Source organism: Anolis carolinensis, unplaced genomic scaffold (assembly GCF_035594765.1).
Source record: "Anolis carolinensis isolate JA03-04 unplaced genomic scaffold, rAnoCar3.1.pri scaffold_8, whole genome shotgun sequence".
Taxonomy (NCBI): domain Eukaryota; kingdom Metazoa; phylum Chordata; class Lepidosauria; order Squamata; family Dactyloidae; genus Anolis; species Anolis carolinensis.
Genome location: NW_026943819.1, coordinates 4,160,715 through 4,179,748, shown reverse-complemented (window position 1 = coordinate 4,179,748; position 19,034 = coordinate 4,160,715). Strand labels below are relative to the sequence as shown.

The 19,034-nt window shown below is 43.0% G+C and overlaps 1 protein-coding gene across 1 annotated transcript; it reads left to right on the top strand.

Annotated features, from left to right (window-relative positions):
• The first annotated feature begins 5,402 nt into the window (after window positions 1-5,402).
• Window positions 5,403-16,403, top strand: c1qtnf5 (C1q and TNF related 5). Its single transcript, XM_003229079.4, has 3 exons — window positions 5,403-5,641; window positions 11,969-12,193; window positions 14,207-16,403. Exons 2-3 carry the CDS (start codon window positions 11,974-11,976, stop codon window positions 14,722-14,724), a joined length of 738 nt encoding a protein of 245 aa, XP_003229127.1. The 5' UTR covers window positions 5,403-5,641; window positions 11,969-11,973; the 3' UTR covers window positions 14,725-16,403.
• The last annotated feature ends 2,631 nt before the right edge of the window (window positions 16,404-19,034 follow it).

The following is a 19,034-nucleotide window of genomic DNA, read 5'->3' as shown; positions in this document are numbered from 1 at the left end:
GCAGCAGCAACTTTATTTATATCCCGCCTCCATCTCCCCCGAAGGGGACTCGGGGTGGCTTACAGCAAAATCAGATACAAAACAATGATAAAATATGAAACATCAAAGAACAATAACAAAAACCAATAGCAATATATACACAGTAACCGAAAAAACACAACGCGGTATTAAAACAATGAGGTTGCAATAGCGGATAAGCAGGTTTATATTGGACTAGCTGTGCCCGGCCACGTGTTGCTGTGGCTTATGGGAATCCTTTGTTGGCCAGGTGGAATAGCAGTGAATAGCCTTGCAGCCTCAAAGCCTGGCCATTTGATTCTTATGGAAATCCTTGTTTGGTGAGCTGGAATGCAACGGAATAGGCTTCTGCTTGGAATTGTTTTTTGGGCTGCTAGAATTGCAATGAATAGCCTCACTGCTTCAAAGCCTAGCTGCTTGATAGCTAGGGGAATCTTTGGTTAGTCAGCTTCAATATTACAGAGTAGTATCTCTGCTTCAAAGCCTGGCCACCTTCTACCATGGTTAATCCTTTTTTGGTCTGTCTGATTTGCACTGAAAAGCCTTGCATCTTCAATGCCTGGCTGTGTTACACCTAGGGGAATCCTTTACGTACATTACATTTATATATACAGTAGAGTCTCACTTATCCAACATTCTGGATTATCCAACGCATTTTTGTAGTCAATGTTTTCAAAACATCGTGATATTTTGGTGCTAAATTCGTAAATACAGTAATTACAATGTAACATTACTGCATATTGAACTACTTTTTCTGTCAAATTTTTTGTATAACATGATGTTTTAGTGCTAAATTTGTAAAATCATAACCTACCGTATATACTCGAGTATAAGCCGGCACGAATATAAGCCGAGGCACCTAATTTTACCACAAAAAAACCTGGGAAAACATTGACTCCAGTATAAGCCGAGGGTGGGAAATTTCAGAAATAAAAATAGATACCAATAAAATTACATTAATTGAGGCATCAGTGGGTTAAATGTTTTGGAATATTTACATAAAGCTCAAATTTAAGATAAGACTGTCCAACTCTGATCACATCATTATTCTCATCTTCTTCAATGTAAATGTGCTCATGTATCCTTTTAATAATAATAGAGTAAAATAATACATGTAATAATAACAATAATAAATACAGGAAAATAATACAAGTAATAATAAATAGAGTAAAATAATAAATGCAATAATAATAAAAATAGAGTAAAATAAACGTAATAGTAGCAACAATAATATTTATTTATTACTATTTATTTATTTGCTACATTTATATCCCACCCTTCTCACCCCGAAGGGGACTCAGAGCGGCTTACAAATTAAATTTACACACAATATTATATTATTAGCGTAGTAAAATACTGGTAATAAATTACTATATTGTACTGTATCAATATATTGTAATATTATTAGTAATATTACATGCAAAATATAATATATAATTAATATTATTATAATTAGTATTATATCGTATTACAATATAATATTATGAATATTATATGTATATATAATACATTATATATATATATATATATATATATATATATATATATATAAAGAGAAAAATAATAAATGTACCATATATTCTCAAGTATAAGCTGACCCAAATATAAGCCAACCAGGACCCTCACCCGAGTATAAACCGAGGGGGGCTTTTTCAGTCTTAAAAAAGGGGCTGAAAAACTAGGCTTATACTCGAGTATATACAGTAATTTGATGTTTAATAGGCTTTTCCTTAATCCCTCCTTATTATCAAACATATTCACTTATCCAACGTTCTGCCAACCTGTTTATGTTGGATAAGTGAGACTCTACTGTATATAGATTATAAACAAGATACAGAAGTCTGCTTCCTTTCTTCTACTTGGTCAGAAGTGGAACCAGGAAAGGTTCAAAGTGGGGAAAAAAAGATTTTGCATCCTCTTTGCCAAGGAGTGCTCACCAAACTACAAATCCCATGTTTCCATAGCATGGAGTGATGTCAAGATGCATTCGTTTGCATTTGGGACAACATAGCGCCAACGTTTGCAGTCCCAAAGGGTTCGGCCTCTCAAAGGAAACCACATCGGTGCATTATTTCTCCGGTTCCTCCCTCCAGCTGAGATCATGCTCAAATCTGGGACGCATGACCCATGAAGAAGGGAAGGGCTTCTGCCGGAGTCTGCAAAAGCAATCACGGATCGGCTCCCATTCCAGACGCCCGTTGTTTTTGCAGATGGTACACATGCCCTCTATGAGTGAGCACATGTGCATGCAGGAGATGTAGCCCTTGGTAATGGGATTTGCAGGACGAGTCCAATATAGCCCTATTATAGCAGACAGACTGGAGAAAAGCATGCACTTGTTGCACCAAAAGAAGATGCAGCTGGTATAAAACATGCCTGCGATGTGCAGGGATGAGCCAAGGCTGGATCTACACCAGGCATGGGCAAACTTTGGTCTTTGCTCCAGGTGTTTTGGACTTCAACTCCCATTATTCCTTCCTTTTCCTGCCTGTGGGAATATATTGTTGGGAGGTTTTAGCTGGCCCTGATTGTTTCCTGTCTGGAATTCCCCAGTTTTTTAGTGTTGTTCTTTATGACTGCACTCCATGCAGTTATGCCGGCCACATGACCTTGTAGGTGTCTACGGACAACGGCGGCTCTTCGGCTTAGAAATGGAGATGAGCATCAACCTCCAGAGTGTGAGTAGATCAATAGGTACCGCTCCGGCGGGAAGGTAATGGCACTCCATGCAGTCATGCTGGCCACATGACATTGGAGGTGTCTACGAACAATACCGGCTCTTCGGCTTAGAAATGGAGATGAGCACCAACCCCCAAAGTGTGAGTAGATCAATAGGTACTGCTCCGGCGGGAAGGTAATGGCACTCCATGCAGTCATGCCAGTGGCCACATGACCTTGTAGGTGTCTACAGACAATGCCGGCTCTTCAGCTTAGAAATGGAGATGAGCACCAACCCCCAGAGTGTGAGTAGATCAATAGGTACCGCTCCGGCGGGAAGGTAATGGCACTCCATGTAGTCATAACGGCCACATGAACTTGTAGGTGTCTACGGACAACGCCGGCTCTTCAGTTTAGAAATGGAGATTAGCACCAATCCCCAGAGTGTGAGTAGATCAATAGGTACCGCTCCGGCGGGAAGGTAATGGCACTCCATGCAGTCATGCCAATAGCCACATGACCTTGGAGGTGTCTACGGACAACACCGGCTCTTTGGCTTAGAAATGGAGATGAGCACCAACCCCCAGAGTGTGAGTAGATCAATAGGTACCGCTCCGGCGGGAAGGTAATGGCACTCCATGTAGTCATAACGGCCACATGAACTTGTAGGTGTCTACGGACAACGCCGGCTCTTCAGTTTAGAAATGGAGATTAGCACCAATCCCCAGAGTGTGAGTAGATCAATAGGTACTGCTCCGGCGGGAAGGTAATGGCACTCCATGCAGTCATGCCAGTGGCCACATGACCTTGTAGGTGTCTACAGACAATGCCGGCTCTTCAGCTTAGAAATGGAGATGAGCACCAACCCCCAGAGTGTGAGTAGATCAATAGGTACCGCTCCGGCGGGAAGGTAATGGCACTCCATGTAGTCATAACGGCCACATGAACTTGTAGGTGTCTACGGACAACGCCGGCTCTTCAGTTTAGAAATGGAGATTAGCACCAATCCCCAGAGTGTGAGTAGATCAATAGGTACCGCTCCGGCGGGAAGGTAATGGCACTCCATGCAGTCATGCCAATAGCCACATGACCTTGGAGGTGTCTACAGACAACACCGGCTCTTTGGCTTAGAAATGGAGATGAGCACCAACCCACAGAGTCGGTCACAACTGGACTTAACGTCAGGGGAAAACCTTTACCTTTACCTTTATTTACTGTTCAGATTTTAGAGTTTTTTTAATGCTGGGAGCCAGATTTTGTTCATTTTCATGGTTTCCTCCTTTCTGTTGTCATTGTCCACATGCTTATGGATTTCAATGGCTTCTCTGTGTAGTCTGACATAGTGGTTGTCCGAGTGTCCCGGCAGCTTCAAAGCCTGGCTGTTTCCTACCTGGGGGAATCCTTTGCTGTGAGATGCTCTAGACAAGAAACAATCAGGGCCAGTTAATAGATGCATGCCATAGATTTATTATTTATTTATTTACATCATTTTTACCCCACCTTTCTCCCTGGGGGGACTCAAGGCGGCTTACAATAAATAGGCAAAAATTCAATGCCTAAAAACAGTATACAAAACAACAATTCATATAAAAGCAGATACCATTACAAAATAAAATCACATTATATAAAATTTTAGATGTGGGTGAAACCTCAAACAGACAAGAGACGCTTACAACAAAGAATTACAACAAAGAATTCCCCCAGGCAGGCAGCAGCCAGGCTTTGAAGCTGCAAGGCCATTCAATGCTAATCAAGCTGGCCAATAGCAACATCCACACTTGCCTCCAACAGACAAGAGTTCTTTCTCCCACCCGGGACATCATTCCACAGATATGTAAAGCCCACTTGCCTCGTTTTCAACAGGCCTCACAACCTCTGAGGATGCCTGCCATAGATGTGGGCGAAACGTCAGGAGAGAATGCTTCTGGAACATGGCCATACAGCCCGGGAAAACTCACAGTAACTCACTTCAACACCCCTTGAACTCAATGCCATGGGAGTTGTAGTTTGACTAGGACTTTTGCCTTCTTTGCCAAAGAGGCAAGGTAAAGGTCTCCCCTGATGTTAAGTCCATGGTACTCATCTCCATTTCTAAGCTGAAGAGCCGGCATTGTCCGTAGACATCTCCAAGGTCATGTGGCCGTAGGCATGACTGCATGGAGCGCTGTTACCTTCCCGCTGGAGCGGTACCTATTGATCTACTCACATTGGCATGTTTTCAAACTGCTAGGTTGGCAGGAGCTGGAGCTAACAGTGGGCACTGATTCCGCTCCCGGGATTTGAACCTGGGACCTTTTGGTCCACAAGTTCAGCAGCTTAGTGCTTTAACACACTGAGCCACCGGAGGCTCCATGCCTGGCATAGATGTGAGTAAAACGTCAGGAGAGAATGCTTCTGGAGCATGGCCAGACAGCCCGGGAAAACTCACAGCAACTCACTTCAACACCCCTTGAACTCAATGCCAAGGGAGTTGTAGTTTGACTAGGACTTTCTCCTTCTCTGCCAAAGAGCGCTGCTGCAACTGGCAACTCTGTCCTTGCCGGCTTTATATCTGGATTGACTTCCCAAACTATAACTCCCAGGATCCCAGAGCAATGAGCTTGGGAAGTTAAAGTGGAGTCAAACTGCATCCATTCTACCCATCCTAGTTGTAGGATGAAATGGGAGGGGATTCTGGGGGCTGCAGTCCCAAACAGGGAGAAAAGAAGAGGAAAAGAAGGGAAGATCCAGGTTTTCTCCCCTTGCTTTTCTCTTTCTCGTCCCATCCCAGGGGCCTCCTTTCTTGCTCCATCCCTCCCTCATTCCCTCCTTCCTTCCCTCCCTCCTGCTGTATGTCTTGGCTCCAGTCCCCAGCTCTCCGCTTTCCTTTGGAGTTTAGAAGAGAAAGAGGGAGAGGAGAAGGAGAGAAGAAGAGCAGGCAAAGAAGCAGGCCGGCAACCCATCCAGGCGCCGTCCAGCTCTGCAGGTAAAGGGCTTGCTTCCTTGCAGGGAGGATGCCAAGGCTGCTGTCCATCCAAAGAAGACTGACATGGGCTGAGCTCTGGCTTTCCTTCTCTCTCCTTGAGGTTTCCTTTTGGTATTTCCTTTCTTAGCGTTCTTCCTCTTTGTTTGGGGATCCAACTATATTTTGTTGTCAGTCGGGTGTTTGTAATTCGGGGACTGTATTTATTTCCCCCCCCCCCCCCCCGATACTACAATTCTCAGAATTGCCAAGGCAGCAAATTACTATTATTGTATGACACAGCAAACAAGATAGATGTGCTGGATTTCATTTCACAAAATCACAAGTCGAACACTTCCCGAGTGTCTAGGACTGTGTGATGTATTTTCGGATGATGCGTGCAGATCCCAGTCGGGTGGCCTTTTGCAGTTGACAGATCGCAATTTTGTCAATGTCTATTGTTTCCAAATGCTGGCTGAGATCTTTTGCCACGGCACCCAGTGTGCCCATCACCACTGGGACCACCTGCACTGGTTTCTGCCAGAGTCTTTGAAGGTCAATCTTGAGGTCCTGAGAGCGGCTGAGTTTTTCCTGTTGTTTTTCGTCAATGCGACTGTCACCTGGGATGGCAACATCAATGATCCAAACCTTGTTCTTTTCCACAACTGTGATGTCTGGTGTGTTGTGTTACAGAACTTTGTCAGTCTGGATTCGGAAGTCACACAGTATCTTTGCGTGCTCATTTTCCAATCCCGGTGGTGATCGGCACATTGGGTGCCGTGCCAAAAGATCTCAGCCGGCATTTGGAAACAATAGACATTGACAAAATTACGATCTGCCAACTGCAAAAGGCCACCCTATTGGAATCTGCGCGCATCATCCGAAAATACATCACACAGTCCTAGACACTCGGGAAGTGTTCGACTTGTGATTTTGTGATACGAAATCCAGCATATCTATCTTGTTTGCTGTGTCATAATAAAATAATAATAATAATAATAATAATAATAAGCGAATAATCATACTAATAAGTAATAATAATAATAAGTAATAATAATAATAATAATAATAATAATAATAATAATAAACCTGTTTTGATTGAAGTCAAAAATCAGAAACTCCTCAAAGCACAGCAGACAAAAAACCAGTACAAGAAAACCGCACTACAAACTAGAGCTGACAGCTGGCACAACAAAACATTGCATGGAAAGTTCCTTGACAAGATTGAAGGAAAAGGAAGACAAGGAGAAGACCTGGCTCTGGCTCACGAATGGGACCCTGAAGAAGGAGACAGAAGGCCTGATCCTTGCAGCCCAGGAGCAAGACATCAGAACAAAGGCAATTCAGGCCAAGATCGAAAAATCAGCTGATGACCAAAAATACAGGCTGTGCAAGGAAACCGACGAAACCATTGATCATCTCCTAGGCTGCTGTAAGAAAATCGCACAGACAGACTACAAACAGAGGCACAACTATGTGGCCCAAATGATTCATTGGAACTTATGCCTCAAGTACCACCTCCCAGCAGCAAAGAACTGGTGGGATCACAAACCTGCAAAAGTCTTGGAAAATGAGCACGCAAAGATACTGTGGGACTTCCGAATCCAGACTGACAAAGTTCTGGAACACAACACACCAGACATCACAGTTGTGGAAAAGAAAAAGGTTTGGATGTTGCCATCCCAGGTGACAGTCGCATTGACGAAAAACAACAGGAAAAACTCAGCCGCTATCAGGACCTCAAGATTGAACTGCAAAGACTTTGGCAGAAACCAGTGCAGGTGGTCCCGGTGGTGATGGGCACACTGGGTGCCGTGCCAAAAGATCTCAGCCGGCATTTGGAAACAATAGACATTGACAAAATTACGATCTGCCAACTGCAAAAGGCCACCCAACTGGGATCTGCACGCATCATCCGAAAATACATCACACAGTCCTAGACACTTGGGAAGTGTTCGACTTGTGAATTTGTGAAACGAAATCCAGCATATCTATCTTGTTTGCTGTGTCATAATAAAATAATAATAATAATAATAATAATAATAATAATAATAATAATAATAATAATAATAATAATAACTTTATTTATACCCAGCCATCATCTCCCCACGGGGATTCGGGGCGGCTTACATGGGGCAGCGGCCCAAACAACATAAGGACAAAATATAAGCAACATAATACAAATCACAATATAAAAAAGATAAAACAGTAATACAATATATCAATTAAAACAACAATTTAACAAGAATTCTTTCTCTCACCCTGGACATTATTCCACCCTTCTATATATACACCCTTCTTGCCTGGTTTCCAATAGATCACCTTGATTAGCATTGAATGGCCTTGTAGCTTCAAGGCCTGGCTGCTTCCTGCCTGGGGAAATCTTTTGTTGGAAGGTGATTAGCTGGCCCTGATTGTTTCTTGTCTGGAATCCTCCTGCTTTTGGGTGTTGCTCTTTATTTACTGTCCTGGTTTTAGAGTTTTCAACACACCTCATAACCTCCTGCCATAGATGTGGGTGAAACGTCAGGAGAGGATGCTTCTGGAACATGGCCCACACAGCCCGGAAAACTCGCAGCAACAACAGTTGTGCTGTTGTTTTGAATCAAATGCAAAACACAAGGCTTTGGATAAATAGATATGTCTTGAAAAGGGACACTTCCAAATAAGTTAGGCATAGGATTAAGCCTTAGTTTTGAATATCAGGAGCTTATAAACATGTTTGGTTTTTTTTATCCAGGATCTAAGTCTATTGTGAGTTTGGGGACTCAGAAGGAGAATTTGTTGTCTTTCTTCAACAAAGTGTCCCCGAACGAGCTCCAAAAGGGAATACAGAAATAATTTTTTCCCCCAAACCAGATGGGACCCCCTTTGAATCCCACCCCGAACGTTTCATGCCGGTTCCTTGCAGGGCGGCTTGCTGAGGAATGTCAAGCTGCGATTTTGGATAAAATCCCCACATTCCAGGTCTATTAGCTCAAGCGAAACCCTGAAGCCAACACGTCTGGAGGTTTTGAGGACAACCTGAGGCCTTGCAGAAAAAAGAAAGAAAAAGAGCAGCATAAAAAGCTATATTTAGGGGTGATACGGATCAGACAAGTGAATTGCTCAAGAGAAAGGCTTGGTGAAAAGAAGGTTTCGGATGTGCAAACGTTTTTCAAAGTCTTTGCTGACTCTTTGGGTTGCTTTGCGTGCCGGGATCAGCCATGGCTCTGGAGGGCTGGCCCTTTGGGAGGTTTGGTTTACTTCCTCCGATTCCACTGGGAAGGAGAGGAAAAAGCAGCGTGACTAGACTACCCCGGGATGAAGAGTCAGCATTTCTCTTAATTCCCACCCCTTGCAGTTTCTTGCAAAAAGCAAAAACAGAGCACAGGAAATCCATACAGCGCTCAGCCAGCTGGAGCTGCAAATCCTACCGCTAGAGGTGGATCTACACTGTAGAATGAATGCTGTTGGACCACACTTTAAACTCAATCCTTTTTGATACTGAGAGTTATAGTCTTACGTGGTATTTAGCCTGTTCTGTCTCACCAAACTGCAACTCCCAGGATGCCAGAACATTGAGCCATGGCATTTGTTCTACAGTGCCAATGCATCCTAGAACATCTCATGTGCATATAATGTTCTATGCTCATAACAATAATAATAATAATAATAATAATAATAATAATAATAATAATAATAATAACTCAGCCGCTATCAGGACCTCAAGATTGAACTTCAAAGACTCTGGCAACAACCAGTGCAGGTGGTCCTGGTGGTGATGGGCACACTGGGTGCCGTGCCAAAAGATCTCAGCCGGCATTTGGAAACAATAGACATTGACAAAATTACGATCTGCCAACTGCAAAAAGCCACCCTGCTGCGATCTGCACGCATCATCCGAAAATACATCACACAGTCCTAGACACTTGGGAAGTGTTCGACTTGTGATTTTGTGAAACGAAACCCAGCATATCTATCTTGTTTGCTGTGTCATACAACGTCGTTGTGTCAATAATAATAATAATAATAGGTAAAGGTAAAGGTTTTCCCCTGACACGAAGTTTAGTGGTGTCCTGGCAGAATATGTAAAGCAAAGTGAAGAACCTGCTTTGATTGAAGTCAAAAATCAGAAACTCCTCAAAGCACAGCAGACAAAGAATCAGTACAAGAAAACTGCGCTACAAACTAGAGCTGACAGCTGGTACAACAAAACACTGCATGGAAAGGTTCTTGACAAAATTGAAGGAAAAGCTGATTAGGAGAAGACCTGGCTCTGGCTCATGAATGGGACCCTGAAGAAGGAGACAGAAGGCCTGATCCTTGCAGCCCAGGAGCAAGACATCAGGACAAAGGCAATTCAGGCCAAGATCCAAAAATCAGCTGATGACCCAAAATGCAGACTGTGCAAGGAAGCTGATGAAACCATGGATCATATCCTCAGCTGCTGTAAGAAAATTGCACAGACAGACTACAAACAGAGGCACAACTGTGTGGCCCAAATGATTCATTGGAACTTATGCCTCAAGTCCCACCTCCCAGCAGCAAAGAACTGGTGGGATCACAAACCTGCAAAAGTCTTGGAAAATGAGCACGCAAAGATACTGTGGGACTTCCGAATCCAGACTGACAAAGTTCTGGAACGCAACACACCAGACATCACAGTTGTGGGAAAGAAAAAGGTTTGGATCATGGATGTTGCCATCCCAGGTGACAGTCGCATTGACGAAAAACAACAGGAAAAACTCAGCCGCTATCAAGACCTCAAGATTGAACTGCAAAGACTCTGGCAGAAACCAGTGCAGGTGGTCCCGGTGGTGATGGGCACACTGGGTGCCGTGCCAAAAGATCTCAGCCGGCATTTGGAAACAATAGACATTGACAAAATCACGATCTGCCAACTGCAAAAGGCCACCCTACTGGGATCTGCGCACATCATCCGAAAATACATCACACAGTCCTAGACACTTGGGAAGTGTTCGACTTGTGATTTTGTGATACGAAATCCAGCATATCAATCTGGTTTGCTGTGTCATAATAAAATAATAATAATAATAATCCAAAAATACATCACACAGTCCTAGACACTTGGGAAGTGTTCGATTTGTGATTTTGTGATACGAAATCCAGCATATCTATCTTGTTTGCTGTGTCAGAAAATAAAATAATAATAATAAGTCAAGGTAAAGGTTTTCCCTCACACAAAGCCTAGTTGTGTCCATGGGTTGGTGATCATCTCAATTCCTAAGCCAAAGAGCCCGCCTTGTCCGCAGACACCTCCAAGGTCATGTGGCAAGTGGTATGACTGCATGGAGCGCCGTTACTTTCCCGCTGGAGAGGTACCTATTGATCTACTCACATTTGCATGTTTTCGAACTGCTAGGTTAACAGAAGCTGGGGCTAACAGCAGGAGCTCACCCCGCTCCTCACATTCGAACTTCCAACATTTCAGTCAGCAAGTTCAGCAGCTCAGCGGTATAACTCACTGCACCATCGGGGGCTCCTAATAATAATAATAATAATAATAATAATAATAATAATAATGTACTTTATATTCCGCCCTTCTTCCCCAGGACACTCCGAGCATTTACATACATAGGCAAACTTTCAATGCCTTTACAATCACAAACAAAGGCAAAGGCTTCTCCTTTCATTTCAATGCCTTTACAATCACAAACAAAGGCAAAGGCTTCTCCTTTCATTTCAATGCCTTTACAATCACAAACAAAGGCAAAGGCTTCTCCTTTCATTTCAATGCCTTTACAATCACAAACAAAGGCAAAGGCTTCTCCTTTCATTTCAATGCCTTTACAATCACAAACAAAGGCAAAGGCTTCTCCTTTCATTTCAATGCCTTTACAAACACAAGCAAAGGCAAAGGCTTCTCCTTTCATTTCAATGCCTTTACAATCACAAACAAAGGCAAAGGCTTCTCCTTTCATTTCAATGCCTTTACAATCACAAACAAAGGCAAAGGCTTCTCCTTTCATTTCAATGCCTTTACAATCACAAACAAAGGCAAAGGCTTCTCCTTTCATTTCAATGCCTTTACAAACACAAGCAAAGGCAAAGGCTTCTCCTTTCATTTCAATGCCTTTAACAACACAAACAAAGGCAAAGGCTTCTCCTTTCATTTCTGGTTTTGGAGGCAGTGTTCATTTCTGCCTCGGGCGGTGCGCTTTCTCCATTTTCAAGCTGAGGAGCTGCGATGTTACCTCCTGGTCACATGGCCGGAAAGGAAGGGGCCTGAGGCTGTTAGGAATGGTGGGAGTTGAAGTCCAAAACATCTGGAGGGAGGGCCACAGTTTGCCCATGCCTGGTGTAGCTGCTCCATTGATGGCGTACACTATGAATCTGTGATCCCTGCAGGCCTCATGGAGCGCCCTGTCTACCTCTTCCTCTTCATCCTCTCTCTGGCCAAGGACTCAGCTCTCATTGAAGACAACAAGATCCCCAGCCTGTGTACTGGCCATCCGGGAATCCCAGGGACCCCTGGTCTCCATGGCACCCTAGGACTCCCAGGAAGAGACGGGCGAGACGGGCGTGATGGAGCCGCCGGGATGCAAGGGGAAAGAGGCGAACCCGGTCAACCAGGTGAGACACCTTGGAACTCGGTCATAGGTTTTTGACAAGCAAAAACATTTGGCTCTTAGGGTCAATCCATGCTGGGCAATCAACACCACTTTAATTTCCATGGCTCGATGCTATGGAGTCCCAGGAACTGTAGTTTTACAAGGTCTTGAGCCTTCTCTAGCAAAGAGTGCTGATGCAGTCTATCCATTGCAATTTTCTGAATCAGTGCTCCAAATAACCCCGGGAACATGCCTAAAAACCTAGGGCCTTTCCACATAGCCATGTAACCCAGAATATCAAGGCAGACAATCCACAATATCTGGTTTGAACTGAATTATCTGAGTCCACACTGACATATAATCCAGTTCAATGTGGATTGTATACAGCCGTGTGGAAGGAGCCCAAGACATCAATAATTTTTGTTGTTGTTGATTATTTTCAAACATGCAAATAATCAAATTCGTGAAAGTTAAACCCACGAAAGTTGGACTTCGATTATATTTCCAAGTTTAGGAATAGTGCTAATAATAATAATAATAATAATAATAATAATAATAATAATAATAATATACTTTATTTATATTCCGCTCTATCTCCCCGAGGGGACTCAGAGCAGATTACACACACATATATTGCAAACATTCAATGCTGTTATACAATTGACAGAGACAGACAGTACAAAGGCAAGGCTTCCTTCTTTTAATCTCTGGCATTTGGCTGTGCTCGACTCGGCCATGAGGAGGTGCTGTTGTTTCATTTTCCATGCCGAGGAGCCTTAAACTAAATATATCAGTATACAAATCAATTGACTCAAACCTGGCTTGGAGTCAAAACAAATCAAAGTCTCTGTAGTCTTGAAGCAGTTCTATAGGACTCCTCAGGTTGTAAATGCAGTCAATTAGCTGTAGCTTCAGTTTGTTGACAATAAATTTAGTTTCACAGCATATTACATACCATTTTGGAGAGACTGAATGTACACATACTGTGCCGCTAACAAATTTTAGTTGGAGTCTTGTTGATATATGTCTGATATATGTTCTATACTGAAAACTGCTCTGTGTAGCATTTAAATCTGGATGATTGCAGTCTATAAATCTTTATATTCTGTAAGTTACTACTCTGTAAGTTACGACTGTGTTCTACAACAGTTGACTGAATTTGGTCATCAGTTGTATTATGATTTGTATTATTGTTAACATTATTATGTATATGATGCTCTAATATACATATTGTGTTCTATGCTTTGAACCTTTATCGTGGTGCATATTTTTCAGATAATGTTTTTCAGGGCGCCTTTTACCTCCCTATTTATCTAATTTCATTTTGTTTTCGAACTGCTAGGTGAGCAGAAGCCGGGCCAAGGGCGGTAGCTCACCCCGACCCGGGCTTGAACTGCTAACCTTCCGATTGGCAGGATCTTCTATAACAGGCAATTTAACCCGCTGTGCTAACCCAGCCGTGCAGACTCTTTCTGTAGATTGTTAGCCCCCGAGTTGTTACAAGGAAGAAATGTGGAGTGGAAATGTAATAGTTGTCAGAGTATTTGCAGCGCAGCAGTAGTTGGATGGAAACAGTGGAACGCAGAACAAAGAGACACTCAGAGACGTTGGTAAAACAAAGTTTTACTGTATGCAGCAATAATCAATACAAACAGACTTGCAGAAAACAGACGAACACAGGACTGCTCTGTTCTCCAACAGAACTTGACTCGTACTCTAGGCAGACAGAACTCAACTGAACTGACGCAATCGTTATGCACAAACACTTGTGTCTGGATACTTCCTAGTTCCAGCCACACATCAAGGTCATCTTAGCTTCTTGGCAATTAACTCTTTCCACATCATGGTACATTCTGGATAATGCAATCAGTTGCAATACAAGCATGGCACAAATTGCATTTAAACACTATCAATACACAAATCCCACATTAACAATGATGATTGTTAACAATGATGATGATGATTCTAATGATATTAACAATCAATTAACAATGATGATGATGATTCTAATGATATTACTTTTGGTTCCTTAAAGGTCCATCTGGCCCCAGAGGGGAGCAAGGTAGTCCTGGCGTGAATGGCATTCCGGGAGAGAAGGGGGCACAAGGCGAGTGCGCAGTGGCCCCCCGCTCTGCCTTCAGCGCCAAACGCTCCGAGTCCCGCAGCCCTCCTTTGCCGGACCAGCCCATCATCTTCGATGTGGTCCTGATCAACGAACAAGGCCACTACGACGTTGAGACAGGCAAGTTCCTCTGCGAGATCCCGGGGCTCTACTACTTCGCCGTCCATGCCACCGTCTACCGCATGAGCCTCCAATTCGACATCATGAAGAACGGAAAGTCGGTGGCCTCCTTCTTCCAGTTTTATGGCAACTGGCCCAAGCCGACCTCTCTTTCCGGAGGCGCCTTGGTTCGGCTGGAGCCGGAGGACGAAGTCTGGGTCCAAGTCGGGGTCGGGGACTACACAGGGTTCTACTCCAGCGTGAAAACAGACAGCACTTTCACGGGGTTCTTGGTGTATTCCTATTGGCAAAACTCCCCCGTCTTTGCCTGAGTTCAAATCATTCTGCTCTCAGAGGGGATAAAATTGCTTGGCCGACACAACGGGCACAAGTAGGGTTGCCAGTCTAGGCAAAGCTGACCTCTAAGGACCATCCTGGTGTCATTTTCAAGCACTGCGTGCTCAAAATTGTGTCAATACAAAGGGTAATTCAATTGCCTCATGAACACAAAGAGCACAAATAGGGTTTGCCCCATGCCCAGCTCTCGAGTGTTTGTAACTCGGGGACTGCCTGTATTTATTTCCCCCGCACTACAACTCAGAGAAGTTGCCAAAGACCATCAGAAAATACATATCTATGATGGTTTTAGGTGACCCCTTTGGCAGAGAAGGCTGAAGAAGGCTGTTTGGCCCAGTTCTATCATTGGTGGGGTTCAAGGGGCTCTTTGTAGTTGAACTATAAATCCCAGCAACTACAACTCCCGGATGTCAAGGTTTATTTTCCCCAAACTCCACCAGTGTTCACATTTGGGCATATTGAGTGTTCGTGCCAAGTTTGGTCCAGGTCCATCATTATTTTGAGTCCACAGTGCTCTCTGGATATAGGTGAACTACAACTCCCAAACTCAAGCTCAATGCCCACCAAACCCTTCTAGTAGTTTCTGTAGATCATGGGAGTTTTGCATGCCAAGTTTGGTTCAATCCCATTGTTGGTGGAGTTCAGAATGCTCTTTGATTGTAGTTGAACTATAAATCCCAGCAATTACAACTCCCGGATGTCAAGGTCTATTTTCCCCAAACTCCACCATTGTTCACATTTAGGCATATTGAGTGTTCGTGCCATGTTTGGTCCAGATCCATTATTGTTTTGAGTCCACAGTGCTCTCTGGATATAGGTGAACTACAACTCCCAAACTTAATATCAATGCGCACCAAACCCTTCTAGTTGTTTCTGTAGATCATGGGAATTATGCATGTCAAGTTTGGTTCAATCCCATCGTTGGTGGAGTTCAGAATGCTCTTTGATTGTAGTTGAACTATAAATCCCAGCAACTATAATATATATATTATATTATATTATATAGAAATACAAGTTCAAAATGCTCTTTGATTGTAGGTGAACTATGAATCCCAGCAACTACAACTCCCAGATGTCAAAATCTGTGTTCCCCGAACTCCACTAGTGTTCACATTTGGGGATATTGAGTATTCTTGCCAAGTTTGGTCCAAATCCATCATTGTTTGGATTCCATAGGTGAACTACAACTCTCAAACTTAATATCAATGTGCACCAAACCCTTCTAGTCGTTTCTGTAGATCATGGGAGTTTTGCATGCCAAGTTTGGTTCAATTCCATCGTTGGTGGAGTTCAGAATGCTTTTTGATTGTAGGCGAACTATGAATCCCAGCAACTACAACTCCCAAATCAATCCCACCCCCAAACCCCAACAGTATTCAAATTTGGATGTATTGGGTATTTGTGCCAAATTTGGCCCAATGAATGACAATACATCCTGCATATATTGACATTGTGATTCATAACAGTAGCGAAATGAAGTATCAACGAAAATAATGTTATGGTTGGGGGTCAGCACAACATGAGGAACTGTATTAAGGGGTCCCAGCATTAGCCTGTAAAAATGTCTAAAACCTGACAAATGCATGTTAGTGCATGAAATGATATATCCGCTAGGTGGCTCCCAGAACCCGGAATTAAACATTTGTTAAACTTAGACTGAATTTTCATTCATGTCATTCTTGCTGTTTTTTGTTTCCTAGGAGACCTATTTGAGTTGGCTTGTTTATGTTTCCCATATGTAGTGTGTGTGTATGTATTCCATCGCCTGTCTTTTTCTCCATTTTCTAAAACATCTTTAAGTGACATCAAAAATAATGATAACATATTGTATATATTGTATATACATATAATATTCATAATATTAGATTGTAATATGATATAATACTAATAATACGATATAATAATATTAATTATATATTATATTTTACATGTAATATTACTAATAATATTACAATATATTGATACAGTACAATATAGTAATTTATTCCCAGTATTGTACTATGCTAATAATATAATATTGTATGTAAATTTAATTTGTAAGCCGCTCTGAGTCCCCTTTGGGGTGAGAAGGGCGGGATAAAAATGTAGCAAATAAATAAATAAATAAATAAATAAATAAATAAATAAATAAATAGAATTCAAGTTGGTTGGTTCGTATAGGGAAAACACATAATAAAAACATAACCAACGACTGGAGAGAGTATCATGGTTTCACCGCTTTAACTGCTGAGACCCTGGGAATAGTTGACCAAAGTTTGGGAGATGAAGCCCAAAACATCTAGAGGACCAAAGTTTGCTCTAGGTTCCACATATCAGTCAGAAAAGCACTAATTTAGGTCCTCAATCTTTATTTGCTACATGAGATTTGAAAAGGAATCTTGCACCAAAGCACCTTGCTACTTCTTAATATTTAATGTGTTGTCGAAGGCTTTCATGGCTGGGATCACAGGGTTGTTGTATGTTTTCCGGGCTGTATGGCCATGCTCCAGAAGTATTCTCTCCTGACGTTTCGCCCACATCTATGGCAGGCATCCTCAGAGGTTGTGAAGTATGGAGAAACTAAGCAAGGAAGGTTGATATATATCTGTGGAAAGTCCAGGGTGAGAGAAGAACTCTTAATATTTGTTAGGAAGGAGGGAAGCATTACGGTCTGAGATCTTCCTTTATTTCTTTGAAACCATCACCACAAATGCCTTTTTCTCCATGTCGCAATGAGGAGCTGGTTTCTATAATACTTTGAGTAGACGGACAGAGGCCTCCTCCTCCCCAGTCCCAGATTTCCCAGTGTGAGAACAACAGCGGCCCAGTTTGGGAGGGAAAGGGCACTGTATTTTTAGCAAGGAGAGGAAGCACGCTTTCTGCATTCTTGCCCAAAATAAGCTTCGCCGAGATCGTTTTCCCAAACGTTTTTTGGGAAAGCGCCCAGTTCCTTGCAAAACTTTCCCAGTGGAGAGAGATATTCATACAAACTCATTTCTGGGGGACATTTGTAGGATTCTGAGATCCAGTAGTTTCAATTAGCATCCTGAAATGGTACCTATTGGATGTCTAACCAGGCTAGGTCAAGAGGGTGAGATAGATAGATAGATGATAGATGATGATGATTGATAGATAGATAGATAGATAGATAGATAGATAGATAGATAGATAGATAGATAGATAGATGATAGAAAATAGATGATGATGATGATGATTATGATGATGATAGATAGATGATAGAAGATAGATGATGATGATGATGATGATGATTATGATGATGATGATAGATAGATGATAGATAGAAGATAGATAGATGATGATAGAAGATAGATAGATAGATAGATAGATAGAAGATAGATAGATAGATAGATAGATAGATAGATAGATAGATAGATAGATAGATGATAGATAGATAGAAGGATGATAGGCTTCAACAAGCCCTGTAGCTTTAATGTAATGATTGGGCTCATATTTGGGTTTAGACATTGCTCACTCTAGAGCAGTGATTCCCAAAGTGGGCGCTGCAGCGATCTGGGGGGCGGTGATGGCACCTATTAGGACATGGGGCGGGGCTAGGGGAGGGGCGGGGCTTCTTCCCAAGAGCCCGAGACAGGGCTGAGACTCTATACCTCTCCTGAGGCACTTGTTGGGACACAGAGGGCGGGGCTAGGGAAGGGGGCGGGGCCTCCTTCCAAGAGCCCGAGACAGGGCTGAGACTCTATACCTCTCCTGAGAGGCCTTTTAGGACTAAAGGGCGGGGCTAGGGGTGGGGGCGGGGCCTCTTCTCAAGAGCATGAGACAGGGCTGAACCTCTGTATACCTCCCCTGAGACGCTTGTTAGAACATGGGGACGAGGTATAGAGAGGTTCAGCCCCATCAGGCACTTGGGAAGAGGCCCCGCCCCTTCCTCTAGCTCCGCCCCTGTGTCCTGGCAGGCACCGCAGGACAGGGATAGAAGCTCAGCCCTGTCTCAGAGCTCATAACTCCGCCCATCACAGTCCTGGTCACCCATTTGTGGCTTAGGCATCTGGGGAGGTTGAACTTGGAGAAGAGAAGGTTGAAAGAGAACAAGAGAGTTATGTTTAAATATGGGAAAGGATGTTGTATCGAGGAGGGAGACATAGAGCAATGGAGTCAACGTACAGGAGAAGAGGTTCCATCTAAACATTAGGAAGAACAAGGGCTGTTTCGTAGTGGGCATTCTGGCATCCCAAAAATGACTTGAGGTGCATGGATGGTGCCTTCCTGCATGACAGAATGAGGTTGGACTAGATGGCCAACTCCATAATTCTATGACCCTACAACT

Bases quoted from the DNA above. Each gene is read 5' to 3' on its own strand.
- c1qtnf5 (XM_003229079.4), top strand. From the start codon at position 11,974: ATGGAGCGCCCTGTCTACCTCTTCCTCTTCATCCTCTCTCTGGCCAAG. The intron at 12,194-14,206 runs GTGAGACACCTT...GGTTCCTTAAAG, and splicing joins AGGCGAACCCGGTCAACCAG to GTCCATCTGGCCCCAGAGGG.